Source organism: Poromitra crassiceps (assembly GCF_964638095.1).
Source record: "Poromitra crassiceps genome assembly, chromosome: 2".
NCBI lineage: Eukaryota > Metazoa > Chordata > Actinopteri > Beryciformes > Melamphaidae > Poromitra > Poromitra crassiceps.
In genome coordinates, this window is record NC_139624.1 from 81,351,657 (window position 1) to 81,371,505 (window position 19,849).

The 19,849-nt window shown below is 46.8% G+C and overlaps 2 protein-coding genes across 3 annotated transcripts in view; both read right to left on the reverse strand.

Moving 5' to 3' along the window:
- Nucleotides 1-6,238, reverse strand: part of LOC310800555 (enoyl-CoA hydratase EchA19) — a gene marked incomplete at both ends in the record, with an annotated part of 42,510 nt that extends 36,272 nt beyond the window's left edge. The window contains one exon of the mRNA XM_083663170.1: nt 6,103-6,238. Within this exon, the coding sequence (XP_083519296.1) occupies nt 6,103-6,238 (136 nt within the window). The remainder of the gene's footprint in view (nt 1-6,102) is intronic.
- A 414-nt stretch (nt 6,239-6,652) lies between these two features.
- pdcd6 (programmed cell death 6) overlaps nt 6,653-19,849 on the reverse strand; it is a 51,543-nt gene continuing 38,346 nt past the window's right edge. Inside the window, exons 4-6 of one of the 2 annotated variants that reach the window (XM_083654750.1) lie at nt 13,500-13,658; nt 9,748-9,857; nt 6,653-7,589 (exon numbers count right to left, since the gene is read on the reverse strand). In XM_083654750.1, coding sequence (XP_083510876.1) covers nt 7,491-7,589; nt 9,748-9,857; nt 13,500-13,658 — 368 coding nt within the window. In that variant the 3' untranslated portion in view covers nt 6,653-7,490. Of the gene's footprint in view, nt 7,590-9,747; nt 9,858-13,487; nt 13,659-19,849 lie in introns of both variants that reach the window. The other variant, XM_083654749.1, reaches the window with a different exon arrangement.

Below are 19,849 nucleotides of genomic sequence, written 5' to 3' on the forward strand. Positions count from 1 at the left end.
GGCGGCAACCGGCTGTATACACGCCGGCTGAGGATCTCAATGTCTGTAGCCAGTGCCCGCAGCGACTCCCCTGGTCGCCTGCGCCTGTTACACAGTTCCGCGACCATGATGCCTTCCTCTTTGCACTGTCCAAACCGCCTCCTCAGGGCCGCCATCACAATGTCTAAGTCTTTTGTATCTGCCATTGCCGCCACACATGTTATAGCTTCGCCCTCGAGCGACATCACCAAGTGACTGGCTCTCTCTTCCCTCGACCAGCCATTCATGTCCGCTGCTACGTTAAACATTGTGCAATATGGCTCCCACTCGCCTTTACCGTTGAATTTTGGCGGGGTGATTTCCTTTCTTCCTCGCCGCCCGCTGTCCTTTGTCGCCTCGACCCGTGTCCCGTCTTTGTCCTCGGCCCGCAGGCTGGCTCCGCTGGGCTGTGGCACAGCCTCCATGGCTACAGCGGCAATGTCAACCCGCTCAATCTTCACCCTCACCGGCCCCGGTTCCTCCGCTCCTTCTCCCGCCTCGCTAGCTTGCCTGCTAGCTCCCTTGAGCCGCGGGATAGCTTCCGTGGCTACGGTGATGGCGCTGTCTAGTTCGGATTTTATCCTCACCAACCCCAGGCTTTCTGCTGCTTTCCCCGCTTGGCTCTCTGTGGTAGCGGCTGCGTCTACCCAGGCATCTTCCTCCTCGGACGCCTGGTAGTCTGCCCCGGCTCTTGCCTTTCCCGCCTCTCGTTCAAGTCTTTTGCGCTCTTTCTTCAGGAACTTGCTAACCATCTCGCCGAATCTGGAGGCAATATTCACCGTTTAAACTTCTGACGCCAGTGTAACGTTCCTGGTAACTCATGAGGCAGAGGCTTCTTGCTGGTACAAGGTTCTTTATTCTCCGTTAGTTATATTACAACTCTCAGCGGTTGTCATGCTCAAAGCTAGCAGCATTTCTTCTAGGCAGTGTGTGGAGACTCATAGACATATATAAAGGCTAGATGGCTTAAGGCGGAGTCACCAGCGTCGTTGAAGCGCCGCCATCTTGCTACGGCAGGCTTTCTGGTACGTTCTATGGTAGCTGTTGGAGGGTGCACAGACAAAAATACTCATAACTCGCTGAAATCTTGACGGATTTACAAACGGTTTGGTTTATTACAAGCATATTCCGTTCCCGAGATACGGCAACAACAAAAAAAAACACTAAAAACACTATTTTTTTGATGGGCTCCAAATTACACCAAAATTAAACCGAAGCATCTATGCCATGAGAGGGATTCAGGCACAAAGTTTCATGCAGTTTCATCCATTTCCCTAGGAGTTATGATCATCTGATGTGATAATACTGTAGCGTATCTGTGATACGCCAAGGAACGGAGAGTTATAGTTGGTACAGGTTCTTTATTCACAGGCTTCTTTAGCTCCTAGCAGCTAGCTTCACACCGCTAGCTCTAGACACAACAACCGGTCTGCTCGCCCGCATGGCACTGACTGGCTTCCGCCCCGGCCGCTGGTCACATATATCCCCTTCCCCCTAGGAACACACCCCCACACATCAGTTCCTAGCTGCGATCCAGACACTTAGGTTGCACATCACATTACAGGTAATACTTGGATTACCTGAACACGTTACATACTCCTCACCCAACATTAGCTCAATGCCCACATTGACACCCACAACCCACACATATCCCCCTGTACCAAAACACACCAACACAACATTTTTCCCATCACCACATCAAATTATAATTCCCCAACAACCAGTCTTTTCTTTTCAGCACCCCCGTCATAATGTCCAGTTTTTCATTAGGTACTCCGTAATGTCTAGTTTTCCATTAGGTACCCCCATAATGTCTAGTTTCCCATTAGGCACTCCATAATGTCTAGTTTTCATTATTTCCTTCTTTTTCACACATTCATTTAAATTCAACACAATAGCCCATTCAACAATAACCCCCACATCTCAATTAAACACAAGCCCCCACATTTTCCTTAACTTTTCTTTTCCCAGCAACTTCTTAATTTTTCATTTAAACCCCATTTCCATCCCCCCTTTTACAGCTTCTGTCCCCCCTGAAACACGCTAGTCCCGCTCAACCCCCAGTGGGTTAATCCTCTGCAGTGTAAGTCAGCACGGTCCCCCCTCTGTGCCCCACAGTCCTCACACGCATCGCAGTATCTTCGCACATCCTCCTTTTGTTTGCCCCAGTAGAAATGTCCACGGATGCGGGTGAGTGTCTCTTCGGGCCCAAAATGACTGGAACCAGGGCCCTTGTGTGCCCCCTTAAGCGCCAACTCTCGCAGGTAACCGGGTACAACCGCCTGCCTCCCTTTTACCCCGTGCTCTGTTCTCTCCAACAGCCCGTCTTCATCTAGCCGCAGGTCGGAAAACATGTTCCACAGTCCTTTCGTGGCACCGGAAAACATGTGAGTCTCCTTCACAGGGGGCCGGCGTCCGGCCGCCACCCACGCAAGCACCGGACCGATCTCCGCGTCCTCCGCCTGCCTGCGTTTCCACTCACTCACGTCGACATCCTTGATGGTCGCTCTGTCGTCCTCCAGATCCACATCTGGACAGTCCTCCTCGTCTTCCTCCACCTCCTGCACTCGGTCGTCCTCCCGCCCCCCTTCCCCAGGGGACGGCGTGTTCAGGACAGCAGGGGGAACACAACCGGCCTCGCTCTCCACCTCGGCTTTCCGCACAGCAACCGTGGGGGGCGCAGTGCAGTTTCTGGCTAAGTGCCCAGGCGAACGGCAAGTCCAGCAGAGTCTCACCTGTCCGCCGCCTGCACGTCTCTCTTCTCCCGCTGCCCTCCGGTCCCCGACAGCCTTTTGACACTCTCTAGCCAGGTGTCCAATCTCGCCGCATGCCCAGCAGGCTCCCTGCTGACCATGTCGTTGTCCCGCATACCCGGTCCGTCTCCCGGGACCGCTTCTGCACCACCTCGCCACGTGGCCCGGCTCTCCACATGTCCAACACAGTCTCTTTTGCGGCTCCGCGTGGGGCCCGTGCTCAACTGTGACGCGGTATACAGTGATGTTATTGACGTTTGGTTGCTCCCCTGGAGCGGTGGGAGGGTGACCCATCTGGACTACCGGCCCCCCTGCAAACGTCAGTGTGCTCTTCCCTAGGTCTACTGTGCATTGGTTTAGCGTCAAGTAGTCCTCCCCCAAGATACAGGGTCCCGCCATCTCTACTACCCATACCGGAAAGTTCACTGTCTGTCCCCCCACAGTTATCATCACGGACCCCCTTCCCCTCATCGGCATCAACTCACCGGATACTGTCCTCAGCAGCTGGTCCGCTGGCTGCTCCAGAAGCGCTCCCTCTGGCATCATGTTGTAGTTCACCAGCGTTGCCGTACACCCCGTGTCCACCAGGGCGACACAGGGCTTCCCTTGCAGGCGGACCTGAACATGGCAGCCGTTCATCGTGTGCGGCCCGTTCTGCATGTTGACAGCGCCGGCGATGTCGTCTGCTTCGGGGGAAGGCGACGCCCCACCTCCCCGTCTGTACCGCTGGGCCCCCTCCAACGGTGACGTGGCCATAGGGAATATGACGTAGGGGGCCCGTCTCGCCCCTCTTAGACGGGCCCCGCGCCGTTTCCCTGGTTCCACGCTCCTCCGCGGCACTCTCTGGCCCGATGCCCGGGGCGTCCACAGGTCCAGCAGCGCATGGCCCCGGGCCCCCTGGCCCCGGTATTGTCTCGTGGGGTGGGCTGCAGGGTCGCGCTTCGGAGCAGTTGTTCTGTTAACTGGCGCACCGACTCAGATAGCTCTTTCACCATGTTGCCTTGCTCTGCCAAGGCCGTCTTCCACGCTGGCTCTTCTTGTAGCTGGCTCTCCGCTGCCATTCTCACCACTGGGGCGGCCTCCATTATGCCGCTGCTCTTATCCCAGCCTTCTACTGTCTCTATCTCCAGCGCCAACTCCAGCGCTGCTCCCAGTGTTTTTGGATGTCCCAGCGTTACCTTCTGGCTTAGACCCCGTGGCTCGATGGCCTGGACAAAGTAGCTTAGGGCTAACCCATCCAGCGCCTCCGTCGGTAGCTGGCTGTATGCGCGCCGGCTGAGAGTCTCAATGTCTGTTGCCAGTGCACGCAGCGACTCACCCTGCCGTCTGCGTCTGTTACACAGTTCCGCGGCTACGATGGCCTGCTCTTCACATCGTCCGAAGCGTCTCCGCAGGGCCCCCATCACCACATCCAAGTCCTTTGTATCCGCTATTGCCGACACGCACGCCGTAGCCTCGCCCTCGAGGGACATCACGAGATGGCTGGCTCTCTCCCTTCTCGTCCAGCCATTCCATTCTGCAGCCTCCTCAAACTGCTTGCAGTATGCCTCCCACTCGCCTTTACCGTTGTATTTCGGGACGAGCACGTCCTTCCTGGTTCTGCGGGCGCCATCCCCCGCCGTCGCGTGCCGTGCTTCAGCCTCGTCACTCCCCGCCTGTCTGCCAGCGGGGCCCGGCTCGGCTCCGCTCTCCTCCCGCCCGAGGTTCTCCCTCATCAGTCTGTATTCCTCCTTCATCCGTCTGTATTCCCCCCTATTCTCCGGATACACCGAGGCTTCAGACTCTTCCACCTCCCTTTTCATCTTTAGCCGCTCCATTCCGCACTTTCTCCGTCGTTCCTCCTCACCCTCTCCCCTCTCGGCCGAATCAGAGGCGTTACCGCTTTACTGTCTGGCACCAATGTAACGAAGTAGGTATTCGTCCAAGGAACTGGAGACTTGAAGTTGGTACAGGCTCTTTATTCTTGTCTTCACAATACACGCTCCTAGCAGCTAGCTTCGCTGCTAGCTCTAAACCACCCGGTCAGCTCGCCCACCCTGGCCTGACTGGCTTCCGCCCCGGCCGCTGGTCACATATATCCCCTTCCCCCTAGGAACACACCCCCACACATCAGTTCCTAGCTGCGATCCAGACACTTAGGTTGCACATCACATTACAGGTAATACTTGGATTACCTGAACACGTTACAATACTAACCCAACAACAGATGCTCATAGCTCCTAGCAAAATGGATGAAACTGCATGAAACTAGGTGCGTGAATTCATCTCATGATGATGATGCTTCGGTCTAAGTTTGGTGTAATTTGGAGCCAAAAATAATAATAAAAAGTTAGCGTTTTTTTAACCCATAGATATATATAAAGCTGTGGTGCCGTAGCAAGATGGCCACCATGCGACGTCGTCGCTCTCCATTGACCGGCAGCGCGGGTAAGCCATCTAGCCTTTATATATGTCTATGTGGAGACTGACCGCGCATGCTCAGTCTCCCCCGGAAGTATCCCCACAGCATGTTCCCCAATACAACACTCCCACACATCAGTTCCTATCTGTAGTTGAGACACTACCAATGCTCACCACTGTATGTGTAATGCTGATTCGCTACAATACTTAACAAAAATATAAAGGCAGCACTTTTGTTTTTGCTCCCAATTTTCACAAATTGAAATAAAATATAAGACCTTTTCAATGGACATACAGTAAATGGCTTATTTCTTTCCAATTTTGTTCACAAATGTGTTTAAATCCGTGTTAGTGTACACTTCTCCTTTGACAAGATAAGCCTTCAACCTGACAGGTGTGGCATAACACATTTATGATGCTTGCACAGGTGCCCGCTTTTTCGAGATAAAACTAGTAACTATAGGCTACTACTAATGAAATAATAATCATGCTGTTTAATACAAACCTTAATTAATATGCCACACCCGTCAGTAATTCACATAACCATGCAAAAATGGCAAGGCCAGAACGTGCATAAAGTTCCTCATCTTGGTTTGTAGCCTTGCAGGTTCAGATTCGTGTAGGCTACTAACTGTACACTGTACTGCTACTGTACCTCACGTCGGTGTTTTTCCGCTTTGTCCCGCACAGGATGGTTATATGGTGGTGTTAGTTCATTTTATTTTTGCAGCTACAAAGATAGATAACGTTACTTACGTTATTTACGTTACTATGACGCCCTAGAGCAGAATTGTTTGTTCCGCCGGAACACAAAGTGTGTTTGCGCCGGAAGACTCGGAGCGAGGTTTTTCCATCGACTACTACTGTACTATAAAAATGTATATCCTGCCCCCTGTAGGCCTCGTCATGTTACTGCAAGGTTCCCGCATACCTCTTCCTGTGTCTTCACCTCCACCTTTTGCGGTGCTGTAGGATCCTTTCTGCACCCAGCGCGCCAGTGACTGTCCAAATAATACTTTCCTCTGACAGAAGGCTGCTACAAATGTCTGCCCGGTCTGGAGAGCCATTGGTAAAACTCTCGATAACAAAGAACTCTTCAAACTCACAGAACTGAACGGACAAATGAACCACTAACAAAATTACATTTAAAATATCGACATTTAAAGTGTATAAACAGCTAAGGATAAACGTAAACGCGAATCACTCAACCTAAACCAAACTCCTTGATAAACCAGACTGATTTGATATGCGCAACACTTTTTAACCCCCCCATGGAAACAGACACTGCACAACTTGGTTCTGTGATGCAGCATTGGTGCATTGCACAATAGCAATGCGGCCAGCGGACAGCAGAGGGCGAAATGTAGCCGTTTGAAATGTTCTTTCCCACGCAATGTGAGCTTGTAGTCCTTTGGAGCAGAAAATAATCCAAGCAAACTCCCCATACGATTTTCTTTTTTTAATAAACGAGATTCCTCTTCTCTTTTGTGTTTCTTTACAGATCTTAAGGCATCATGCACACAAAAATAAGCCATACTAAAGGCTTATAGCTTATCCTCTACCTAAAAATTATATGTTTTAACATTTAAAGATTTGCTAGTTAAAAATAAGTTTATACAAATATGGCATGTAAGCTGGCATGTCAGTGAATCTCAAAGCAGGTCATCACCTGCTTTCACAGTTTTTGTAAACATGGCTTTGAGCAAAATAGGTCTGAGGAAAAGACGAGAGAAAGCATGCTTCAACGTGGGACTGGATTTCCCTGAAAAGCATGCAATGCATCCTAAATGATATTTACAATGCATGACTTTTTTTTTACCATAAACACAGATATCTGGTCATTTTTTTTCATAATAACAATTATCATTAAGACATCAAACAAACGTTATGGACATTAACAGACTGACAGACAGACAGGAGGGTAATGTCCATATTATTCCACATACATCCCCGACCCAGAGTCTCCAACACAGACGTTGTTCAGATTGGTCGTCTCATAAACACTACAAGATTTTTTTTGTAGCAAGATTTTGTTTTTAGCAAATCATGCAGCTGCAGTTGTTATCTCCAGCAACTGGGGAGCATTCCAACCCCCAAAAAACTTCAAGGAGAGCTAAGACATTACACAAAGTAGTTTTGCTGTATCAATTTTATAAATTTGTAAGGGACAACCTTTTGTAAGGGACAACCTAAGTAAGTGGGTCTAAAAATTTGGTTTAAAAAATCTTGTAGTGTCCAGCATGGCAGACATCCGGGGAGGTGCCGGTGGCTTTGGCACGGTTGTGTCCAGTTGTGCTCTTCTGTGGTGAACGGTGTGCGTTATACGACGTTGAAGACCATGGACAGATACTGTTCATATGAAACCTGGATCCAGCCGTCCTGGTCCGTATCGTACCTCCTGAACACGTCAGTCAGCCTCTGTGGAAAGGAGGGACAACGATATTGGATTTAAAAACTAATAGCAAAAACTAAGCAGTTAATATCACTATAGATAGATAGATATAGATAGATATCGCACAGGATAAGAACATAAGTACAGATATAGTAGTCTTGATATTCACATAGACGACATGTTTAAACAATCATATTTTATTCATGTATTACCATCATCTCAACGCCAGACCCATGAGAGTTCTTACGCTGCTCCAAACTGGTTTTGGAATCCTGACCATTGATTGTTTGCGCTGGAATCCTGGGGCCACCAATCAGTAACGACTTTAGCGATCAGGCATGCCCACTCAACCTGACTCTGTTGACTTGTAAAAATGAACCACTCTCTCATGATCCAGTCAAACCCAGATCCACTCGGGGGAACGGAAAAGACATACAGTATTTTCCGCCCAGAAACTCTGCTGTTGCATACTCCTGTACTTGTTGAATTGTTGTTATTGAGTCTATTTCTGCAATAACTGCACTTTATGGCTGTTTAAACTCGATGAACGTTGACATTACTCCTCGAGGCCGACATGCAAGGAGGCAGCCATTATTGTTTTGCTAGCAGGGTTCCCGATTGGCCGGTTACAATGTCAACTACGAGGCGGGTCGCTGGTCCCCAGGCGCTGTACGAGAAAGCGACCACTGCTCCTGGCCAGCCCCCCGGAGGAAAGGACATGCCTGGATGGGTTAAATGCAGAGGACACTTTTCACCGGCCACCGTCAGCATGAGTGTGTTGTGGCCGCATGCATGTATTGTGGTGTTTGTGTGACAATAAAAGACGGGCTTGTCCGTTACGAGAGTTTGATTGGCTAGAACGCTTTGCAATTTCTGCAAATACCCTCCCAGGGCTTGAGGCCAGACAGTCTGGTAGAATGAAATGAAATGTGAGTTCACGTGACCGGCTGGTTTACTAGACTAAGTGCACGTTCACACACCATACGCCAATCCCACGCAGTTTCATTTCAGCGTCCTTGTTAACAGGTGAGTCCGTTCACACCAGCCGCACGCCAAGCCACACTGATGCTATGCTCCGAGCCCGGCGCTGAGGAAAAGAGAGTTTCTGGTGTAACCGGTTAGGCGTCAGATCAGCTTGAGGCTGCCTCAAGCTTCAGTTCTGCCTATGCTCTGCCTATGGTGTGAACGTGCACCAAGTATTACCATGACAAACAGCCATAGGCATTCACCATCGGCTATTTGAATAGCAGTAATTGATGGTGTTGGAGAGCCTTTGTAAGGACACTCCAGCTGTACCTGGTTAAACTGGGCAGCTAGTGTAAAAAACGACTGAGAAAGTGCAAGTGCACTCGCTCTTCCCTGGGAAAATATAAATCTACTAGGCATCTCGCCCGCCCTGCAGCTCGCTGAGCTGGCCCTGCAGCTCGCATACACCTTGATGGCATACTTCAGGGATGCTTCATCACCTGTCCTGGAGCTGGTAACATACAGCTGTCTGAAGCCACACTCCCACTTCTTTCAGTGTCTGCCCCTTTATTTTAAACATGATTTATAGAAAACACTTCAAAAGGCATAAAAGTTTGTGAAGAGTATCATGCTGAACCCAAATTCGCGTTCCCATAAACTTTTGTTAACCACAGACCATATTTTATGCATTTAAGTGAAATCCCCATTCCCAGACTTTTCTACTGACGAACCAAATGGCAGCGATTTCTGGATAAAGCCAAAAAAATACGTCTTCCCTGCGGTACTCTATGAGATCACTGATGATGATGTCACAACTGCTTTTATGACATCACTGATGACATCACAACCTCTTATGACATCACTGATGATCTGTGTGTGTGTGTGTGTGTGTGTGCGTGTGAGTGTGCGTGCGTGCGTGAATTTATGACATCACTGATGATGTCAGAAGTGGGACAGACAAACAAGAGCCCTAGCTCCCTATTTATGATAGAAGATAGATAGATAGATAGATAGATAGATAGATAGATAGATAGATAGATAGATAGATAGATCGATCAATAGATAGATAGATAGATAGATAGATAGATACTAATGGATTGGTGCAATTAAAAACTGGCTTGTGAATCTTATGAACACAAAAACGGCCTTGTGTTGCTGCAAATGCTTATCAAAAGACACATACATCTGCATTAATAGAGTATGTATTGAATGTGTTACCTGTAGTACGATACAGCACTGGATGAAGTCATCAAAGGCCACTTGTTGCTTCCTCTGGCGGTCGAACTTCTCTATCAGAGTGCCGTAGAACTGGTCAGACAGGCGATACCCTGAAGATATGAACAACATGCTCAGCTCCCTACACAGCTTACATTTCAATATTCGTTTTTGACTGCATTTGAACAACAACAAATATTACAACATGTGAAAGTGGATATGGTCATACTTGAAGCACGGAGGAACAGTACCAACATTTTTGTGAAGAGGGTGGAACTACATCACAACATGTTTACTATTTTGAATGTTTAATTTGTACCAATAAATCAGTTTTACGGTACTTGTAAAAATTCTGGCTGTTCCAATTTTAAAAACCACCAGTCACTAGCTGCGGTTACATGAGACTTTTTAGCTGCGACCAGCTCTATAAGTATTAAGTCACCTGGTCGGTCGGTGCACAAACAGTTCACCATCCTTTCAACATGTTTGCAAATTTCGAAATGCAGGGTGGCAGAGGCAGAGTAGGGTGGGCTGCCCCTCCTACCATGCCCCTACCATCCTGCATGTGGGCACAGCTATTGCCAATTTGCACTTGTTTTTTTTCATTCTGAATGAAATCATTCTGAAGGAAGATTCCCCACGCAAGTGTTTACATGAGTGCCCATACATGCCCCCGATATGTAATCAGAATAAAAGTTTCTGACATGCCCAAAACATCGAATCCAGCACGAGCTGATTTTTATTTTTATTTTTTTTACAGAAACGAGCTGACGTTTTTAAAAGATGTACCTGCGTCGGCCGCATGAATGAATGAATGAATGAATGAGATTTTTATTTTTGAACATGAGATCAAACAATCAAGCATTTTCCACATGGTTTCGCATGGTACCGTTATTGCTTTGCTACAATTGTTTTGTTATTAAGCAACAGTGTGATCAGAACAGTGTCTGATGTGTGTATGAGTGTATCACATCAGTAGTTGCTGCAGGCACGGCTGCTGTAGTCTGCTCTGCCGGTGGTTGTAAACAAAAGCTAGGAGAGCTGTTGAAATGATTGCATGCAGCACAAAATAAAGTGACTGTAAGAGTAAATACAAGTTATTCAACATAAAATATAGACCTAACTAACTCCAGCACATATTAAACAGGAGAAGACGAGCGTGGAATAGGGCTGTCACTTTTTATTCAAAATTCGAATTTAACTTCGAATGTGGGGGAGGAGGGGCATGTTCGAATGTAATTTGCCATGTTCGAACTTCATATTATTATTATTTTTTATTTATTTATTTATTTATTTTTAATTAACCAAAATTAACCAACTGCTGCTTGTTGATAATGTTAATCCCATGTCAGAAAAAGTCTCCAGATTTGGCGCGTTAAGGCCTAAACATGGTCGTCCGTCAGAGCCTCGCCCCGCCCCCCCCGTATGATGGCGGGTGGAGCCCCGTCCTACGGGGAGGGGGCGCCGTCGGCTGACGGGGGCTGCTCGAAAATGTGACTCAGCGCCGACGATACGTGCGTGACGTCAGCTGCACGAGAGTTGTGACTGGCCGTTGCCTTGGCTCATCGTCGTAAAGTCGCCTTTCAAAGCATGACGTTAGATTATAACAAACTAGTTGTGTGGCTTAGCCTTCCCAAATGTTGAGGGTCGTTTTTTAGAATTTAATACATAGAATTGGGAACGTTCCATTCAATTTCATTCAGACTGCCTGGCACACAATCTCCGCCATTTTCACACGGAGCTTCCACAGGAGGAGGGAGGGTGGGAGGAGGGAGGGCGTAGTGGTGTCCGAGCATGTAGGGCTCGCTGGCGCCGCCAGACGGCGAGACGGCTCCAATTCAAGGCGGACGGACGACCATGTTTAGGCCTTTAAGCTTAATTTATACTTATTATAAAGTGTCGCTCAGCACATGGTCGCAGACGAAAAATAAAGTGTCGCTCATGTTGCTGCATTTATGCTTCTCTCCACGGCGCAACGGTCACGTGACGCTAGAGACAGAGGGAGGCAGAGAACTAGTGCAGTGCAGACAGGCAAGAGAGGGAATGCTGTCAGTGAACCCACGTCGGAGGCAAGATGTAACTGCAGCCGCATATAACGACACACAACCACACAATCACCTCCTCTCTCTCTGGGAAGTTGGTCACGGTGTTCTTTGTGATTTTCACGAAGTCATACATCAAGGACAGGCTGATAAAAATACCGGGGACACGCTCATTAATTTCATTTCAGCGAAAACTAAAACAAGGAAGTCGCGCGTGCCCGTCTATATAGCCAATCAGACTTGCGCGACATTATGTGACGTAGTCAGCGACACTAGACATTTCACCAGGTAGCAGACACTGCTCGCAGACACTTTAAAGTGTCGACTCAAGTCCTCATTTCTGTCTGCGACCATTTCAAAAGTGTCGGCAGACGAAGCATAAATTGGGCTTTAGTCTCTTCTGAGAAAGATTGTCTCCAGGGTCTGAAAAGTTGTCTCGAGTTGGATGCAGCCAAGTTTGTGAGGCAGTGTTGTGACTGTGAGCGTCCAAGCTAACACAGCAGCAGAGAGGAGCTGACTGACTGGACCATGAGGACAGCTGAGGATTTGTTTTTTTATATTCTTTTAATATTTTATATTATATATATTTATACGATGTAACCGGCAGGCGCGGACTGCATAATCGGGCACGTCGGGCCGATGCCCGGTGGCCTGGCCTGCAAAAAAAAAATATATATATATATATATATATATATATATATATATTAACCAAAAAACTTTGAATGTATTCGAACATTTTGCGGGCAATTCAAAGTTCGTTCAAACTTTATTTTGGGAAAAAGTGACAGCCCTAGCGTGGAATGAGCTGTACCGTAGCTGCCATTGGAAAGTAATCCAAAGGAGTGTTTACATGATGGTTTTTTATCATTTGATCAGATTATGAATCAGATTGTCCAGTTTATTCTGATCAAGGCGTTTATATGAAGCATTTGTATTCAGATTGGGCTGCTATTATGATTACAATTTATAAAAGGCTCCATGTAAACGCAGCTACGGTAGCTTGTTGATGGTCAAGCTATTTTCCCAAGTTAAAGCAAACATTTGTTCAGATGTTTTTTATGGCTATTCTGGCATTTGCTAACTTTGAATACAAAACCTTTGGATTTAAACTTACAGTAAGGCAAATGTATGGTTTCTGCAGTGTGCCTGGTGTTCGCGGTGCGGAGGGTTTGTGCGGAGATCTGCAGGGGGTCTGCGGAGGGTCTGAGCACTGAGCTCCACTCAAATAATGAAACTCTACGGAGGCCTCTGCAAATGCCACAGTTAGTTCAGAGGCTATGATTGGTTAATTGTTGTTTTGTTAGTTGGTTACCAGGGAAGTAATCTATTCGACCAAACTGACAGCTGACAACCGGTAAAAATGGACAATCTGCACTCTCCACAAACAAAGACCACGCTGTTACCGCATTTACCATTAAATGCTGTGGCTCTGCAGAGAGAACGGGCTTGCCGTGAACACCGGGCACACCGCAGAAACCATAATGTGCCTTTAGTCAGTACACTTTTGCTGGACACAATCACAAACAAAGAAAAAGTAAAGTTCACAAAGCATGCAAAACTAACAGAGTGAAGAAATCAGACAGTAGACGCGTCTGTGACACATGGCTGTATCCAGATATACACAGGGCTATGGTATAGAGAAGAGCTGACCTGTTCACCTGACCTCCACCACAGGCATCAAATGTAGATATCAAAGCATACATTGCTGCTCACCGAATCCAGTCAGCGCCTGCTTCAGCTCGTTCTTGTCGATGAAGCCAGAGTTGTCCCTGTCGTAGGTCCTGAAGATGTTCTGCCAGTCTGTGATGTACTTCCACACGCCGGCGAACTCGTTGAAATTCACCCCGCCTTTGTTTTCCCTGTCAAACATGGCTGACGGAAGAGAGGAAGGAGAGAGGAAGGGGGGGGGGGGGGAGGGGCGTGAGGTGGGCAGCACTTAAGATAGAGTATGATGACATAGACTTCTTTCACGCGCATACACAACCATAGGAGTGGTGCACACACTGGGGGCTAATCCTATAGCGTGAGAGCCAATATGGAGCGACATATCCCTAAGAGAACTGTGAAGTGAACAGTGTGGGTCAGAGAGAGAGAGAGAGACATATCCCTTTAAGGGAACTGTGAGGTGAACAGTGTGGGTCAGAGAGAGAGAGACATATCCCTAAGAGAACTGTGAAGTGAACAGTGTGGGTCAGAGAGAGAGACACATATCCCTAAGAGAACTGTGAAGTGAACAGTGTGGGTCAGAGAGAGAGACATATCCCTTTAAGAGAACTGTGAAGTGAACAGTGTGGGTCAGAGAGAGAGAGACATATCCCTTTAAGAGAACTGTGAAGTGAACAGTGTGGGTTAGAGAGAGAGAGACATATCCCTTTAAGAGAACTGTGAAGTGAACAGTGTGGGTTAGAGAGAGAGAGACATATCCCTTTAAGAGAACTGTGAAGTGAACAGTGTGGGTTAGAGAGAGAGAGACATATCCCTTTAAGAGAACTGTGAGGTGAACAGTGTGGGTTAGAGAGAGAGAGACATATCCCTTTAAGAGAACTGTGAAGTGAACAGTGTGGGTCAGAGAGAGAGAGACATATCCCTTTAAGAGAACTGTGAAGTGAACAGTGTGGGTTAGAGAGAGAGAGACATATCCCTTTAAGAGAACTGTGAAGTGAACAGTGTGGGTTAGAGAGAGACATATCCCTTTAAGAGAACTGTGAAGTGAACAGTGTGGGTTAGAGAGAGAGAGATATATCCCTTTAAGAGAACTGTGAAGTGAACAGTGTGGGTTAGAGAGAGAGAGACATATCCCTTTAAGAGAACTGTGAAGTGAACAGTGTGGGTTAGAGAGAGAGAGACATATCCCTTTAAGAGAACTGTGAAGTGAACAGTGTGGGTCAGAGAGAGAGAGACATATCCCTTTAAGAGAACTGTGAAGTGAACAGTGTGGGTCAGAGAGAGAGAGACATATCCCTTTAAGAGAACTGTGAAGTGAACAGTGTGGGTCAGAGAGAGAGAGATATATCCCTTTAAGAGAACTGTGAGGTGAACAGTGTGGGTCAGAGAGAGAGACATATCCCTTTAAGAGAACTGTGAGGTGAACAGTGTGGGTCAGAGAGAGAGAGACATATCCCTTTAAGAGAACTGTGAAGTGAACAGTGTGGGTTAGAGAGAGAGAGACATATCCCTTTAAGAGAACTGTGAAGTGAACAGTGTGGGTCAGAGAGAGAGACATATCCCTTTAAGAGAACTGTGAGGTGAACAGTGTGGGTTAGAGAGAGAGAGACATATCCCTTTAAGAGAACTGTGAAGTGAACAGTGTGGGTCAGAGAGAGAGAGACATATCCCTTTAAGAGAACTGTGAAGTGAACAGTGTGGGTTAGAGAGAGAGAGACATATCCCTTTAAGAGAACTGTGAGGTGAACAGTGTGGGTCAGAGAGAGAGACATATCCCTTTAAGAGAACTGTGAGGTGAACAGTGTGGGTCAGAGAGAGAGACATATCCCTTTAAGAGAACTGTGAAGTGAACAGTGTGGGTCAGAGAGAGAGACATATCCCTTTAAGAGAACTGTGAGGTGAACAGTGTGGGTCAGAGAGAGAGAGATATATCCCTTTAAGAGAACTGTGAGGTGAACAGTGTGGGTCAGAGAGAGAGAGATATATCCCTTTAAGAGAACTGTGAAGTGAACAGTGTGGGTCAGAGAGAGAGAGACATATCCCTTTAAGAGAACTGTGAAGTGAACAGTGTGGGTTAGAGAGAGAGAGACATATCCCTTTAAGAGAACTGTGAAGTGAACAGTGTGGGTCAGAGAGAGAGAGACATATCCCTTTAAGAGAACTGTGAGGTGAACAGTGTGGGTCAGAGAGAGAGAGAGAGAGATATATCCCTTTAAGAGAACTGTGAAGTGAACAGTGTGGGTCAGAGAGAGAGAGATATATCCCTTTAAGAGAACTGTGAAGTGAACAGTGTGGGTCAGAGAGAGAGACATATCCCTTTAAGAGAACTGTGAAGTGAACAGTGTGGGTCAGAGAGAGAGAGATATATCCCTTTAAGAGAACTGTGAAGTGAACAGTGTGGGTCAGAGAGAGAGAGACATATCCCTTTAAGAGAACTGTGAAGTGAACAGTGTGGGTCAGAGAGAGAGAGACATATCCCTTTAAGAGAACTGTGAAGTGAACAGTGTGGGTTAGAGAGAGAGAGACATATCCCTTTAAGAGAACTGTGAGGTGAACAGTGTGGGTCAGAGAGAGAGAGACATATCCCTTTAAGAGAACTGTGAGGTGAACAGTGTGGGTCAGAGAGAGAGAGAGACATATCCCTTTAAGAGAACTGTGAGGTGAACAGTGTGGGTCAGAGAGAGACATATCCCTTTAAGAGAACTGTGAAGTGAACAGTGTGGGTCAGAGAGAGAGAGACATATCCCTTTAAGAGAACTGTGAAGTGAACAGTGTGGGTTAGAGAGAGAGACATATCCCTTTAAGAGAACTGTGAAGTGAACAGTGTGGGTCAGAGAGAGACATATCCCTAAGAGAACTGTGAGGTGAACAGTGTGGGTCAGAGAGAGAGAGACATATCCCTAAGAGAACTGTGAAGTGAACAGTGTGGGTCAGAGAGAGAGACATATCCCTTTAAGAGAACTGTGAAGTGAACAGTGTGGGTTAGAGAGAGAGAGACATATCCCTTTAAGAGAACTGTGAAGTGAACAGTGTGGGTCAGAGAGAGACATATCCCTAAGAGAACTGTGAAGTGAACAGTGTGGGTTAGAGAGAGAGAGACATATCCCTTTAAGAGAACTGTGAAGTGAACAGTGTGGGTCAGAGAGAGAGAGACATATCCCTTTAAGAGAACTGTGAAGTGAACAGTGTGGGTTAGAGAGAGAGAGACATATCCCTTTAAGAGAACTGTGAAGTGAACAGTGTGGGTCAGAGAGAGACATATCCCTAAGAGAACTGTGAGGTGAACAGTGTGGGTCAGAGAGAGAGAGACATATCCCTAAGAGAACTGTGAAGTGAACAGTGTGGGTTAGAGAGAGAGAGATATATCCCTTTAAGAGAACTGTGAAGTGAACAGTGTGGGTCAGAGAGAGACATATCCCTAAGAGAACTGTGAGGTGAACAGTGTGGGTCAGAGAGAGAGAGACATATCCCTTTAAGAGAACTGTGAAGTGAACAGTGTGGGTCAGAGAGAGAGACATATCCCTTTAAGAGAACTGTGAGGTGAACAGTGTGGGTCAGAGAGAGAGACATATCCCTTTAAGAGAACTGTGAAGTGAACAGTGTGGGTCAGAGAGAGAGAGACATATCCCTTTAAGAGAACTGTGAAGTGAACAGTGTGGGTCAGAGAGAGAGACATATCCCTTTAAGAGAACTGTGAAGTGAACAGTGTGGGTTAGAGAGAGAGAGACATATCCCTTTAAGAGAACTGTGAAGTGAACAGTGTGGGTCAGAGAGAGAGAGACATATCCCTTTAAGAGAACTGTGAGGTGAACAGTGTGGGTCAGAGAGAGAGACATATCCCTTTAAGAGAACTGTGAAGTGAACAGTGTGGGTCAGAGAGAGAGAGACATATCCCTTTAAGAGAACTGTGAAGTGAACAGTGTGGGTCAGAGAGAGAGACATATCCCTTTAAGAGAACTGTGAAGTGAACAGTGTGGGTTAGAGAGAGAGAGACATATCCCTTTAAGAGAACTGTGAAGTGAACAGTGTGGGTCAGAGAGAGAGAGACATATCCCTTTAAGAGAACTGTGAGGTGAACAGTGTGGGTCAGAGAGAGAGACATATCCCTTTAAGAGAACTGTGAAGTGAACAGTGTGGGTCAGAGAGAGAGAGACATATCCCTTTAAGAGAACTGTGAAGTGAACAGTGTGGGTCAGAGAGAGAGACATATCCCTTTAAGAGAACTGTGAAGTGAACAGTGTGGGTTAGAGAGAGAGAGACATATCCCTTTAAGAGAACTGTGAAGTGAACAGTGTGGGTCAGAGAGAGAGAGATATATCCCTTTAAGAGAACTGTGAAGTGAACAGTGTGGGTTAGAGAGAGAGAGACATATCCCTTTAAGAGAACTGTGAAGTGAACAGTGTGGGTCAGAGAGAGAGAGATATATCCCTTTAAGAGAACTGTGAAGTGAACAGTGTGGGTTAGAGAGAGAGAGACATATCCCTTTAAGAGAACTGTGAAGTGAACAGTGTGGGTCAGAGAGAGAGACATATCCCTTTAAGAGAACTGTGAAGTGAACAGTGTGGGTCAGAGAGAGAGAGAGACATATCCCTTTAAGAGAACTGTGAAGTGAACAGTGTGGGTCAGAGAGAGAGAGATATATCCCTTTAAGAGAACTGTGAAGTGAACAGTGTGGGTCAGAGAGAGAGAGACATATCCCTTTAAGAGAACTGTGAAGTGAACAGTGTGGGTCAGAGAGAGAGAGACATATCCCTTTAAGAGAACTGTGAAGTGAACAGTGTGGGTCAGAGAGAGAGAGAGACATATCCCTTTAAGAGAACTGTGAAGTGAACAGTGTGGGTTAGAGAGAGAGAGATATATCCCTTTAAGAGAACTGTGAAGTGAACAGTGTGGGTCAGAGAGAGAGACATATCCCTTTAAGAGAACTGTGAAGTGAACAGTGTGGGTCAGAGAGAGAGAGACATATCCCTTTAAGAGAACTGTGAAGTGAACAGTGTGGGTCAGAGAGAGAGACATATCCCTTTAAGAGAACTGTGAAGTGAACAGTGTGGGTCAGAGAGAGAGAGACATATCCCTTTAAGAGAACTGTGAGGTGAACAGTGTGGGTCAGAGAGAGAGAGATATCCCTTTAAGAGAACTGTGAGGTGAACAGTGTGGGTCAGAGAGAGAGAGACATATCCCTTTAAGAGAACTGTGAGGTGAACAGTGTGGGTTAGAGAGAGACATATCCCTTTAAGAGAACTGTGAAGTGAACAGTGTGGGTCAGAGAGAGAGAGACATATCCCTTTAAGAGAACTGTGAAGTGAACAGTGTGGGTCAGAGAGAGAGAGATATATCCCTTTAAGAGAACTGTGAAGTGAACAGTGTGGGTCAGAGAGAGAGAGACATATCCCTTTAAGAGAACTGTGAAGTGAACAGTGTGGGTTAGAGAGAGAGACATATCCCTTTAAGAGAACTGTGAAGTGAACAGTGTGGGTTAGAGAGAGAGACATATCCCTTTAAGAGAACTGTGAGGTGAACAGTGTGGGTCAGAGAGAGAGACATATCCCTTTAAGAGAACTGTGAGGTGAACAGTGTGGGTCAGAGAGAGAGACATATCCCTTTAAGAGAACTGTGAGGTGAACAGTGTGGGTTAGAGAGAGAGAGACATATCCCTTTAAGAGAACTGTGAGGTGAACAGTGTGGGTCAGAGAGAGAGACATATCCCTTTAAGAGAACTGTTAGGTGAACAGTGTGGGTCAGAGAGAGAGACATATCCCTTTAAGAGAACTGTGAGGTGAACAGTGTGGGTTAGAGAGAGAGAGACATATCCCTTTAAGAGAACTCTGAGGTGAACAGTGTGGGTCAGAGAGAGAGAGACATATCCCTTTAAGAGAACTGTGAGGTGAACAGTGTGGGTCAGAGAGAGAGAGACATATCCCTTTAAGAGAACTGTGAAGTGAACAGTGTGGGTTAGAGAGAGAGACATATCCCTTTAAGAGAACTGTGAAGTGAACAGTGTGGGTCAGAGAGAGAGAGACATATCCCTTTAAGAGAACTGTGAAGTGAACAGTGTGGGTTAGAGAGAGAGACATATCCCTTTAAGAGAACTGTGAGGTGAACAGTGTGGGTTAGAGAGAGAGAGACATATCCCTTTAAGAGAACTGTGAGGTGAACAGTGTGGGTCAGAGAGAGAGAGACATATCCCTTTAAGAGAACTGTGAAGTGAACAGTGTGGGTCAGAGAGAGAGAGATATATCCCTTTAAGAGAACTGTGAAGTGAACAGTGTGGGTCAGAGAGAGAGAGACATATCCCTTTAAGAGAACTGTGAAGTGAACAGTGTGGGTTAGAGAGAGAGAGACATATCCCTTTAAGAGAACTGTGAGGTGAACAGTGTGGGTTAGAGAGAGAGAGACAT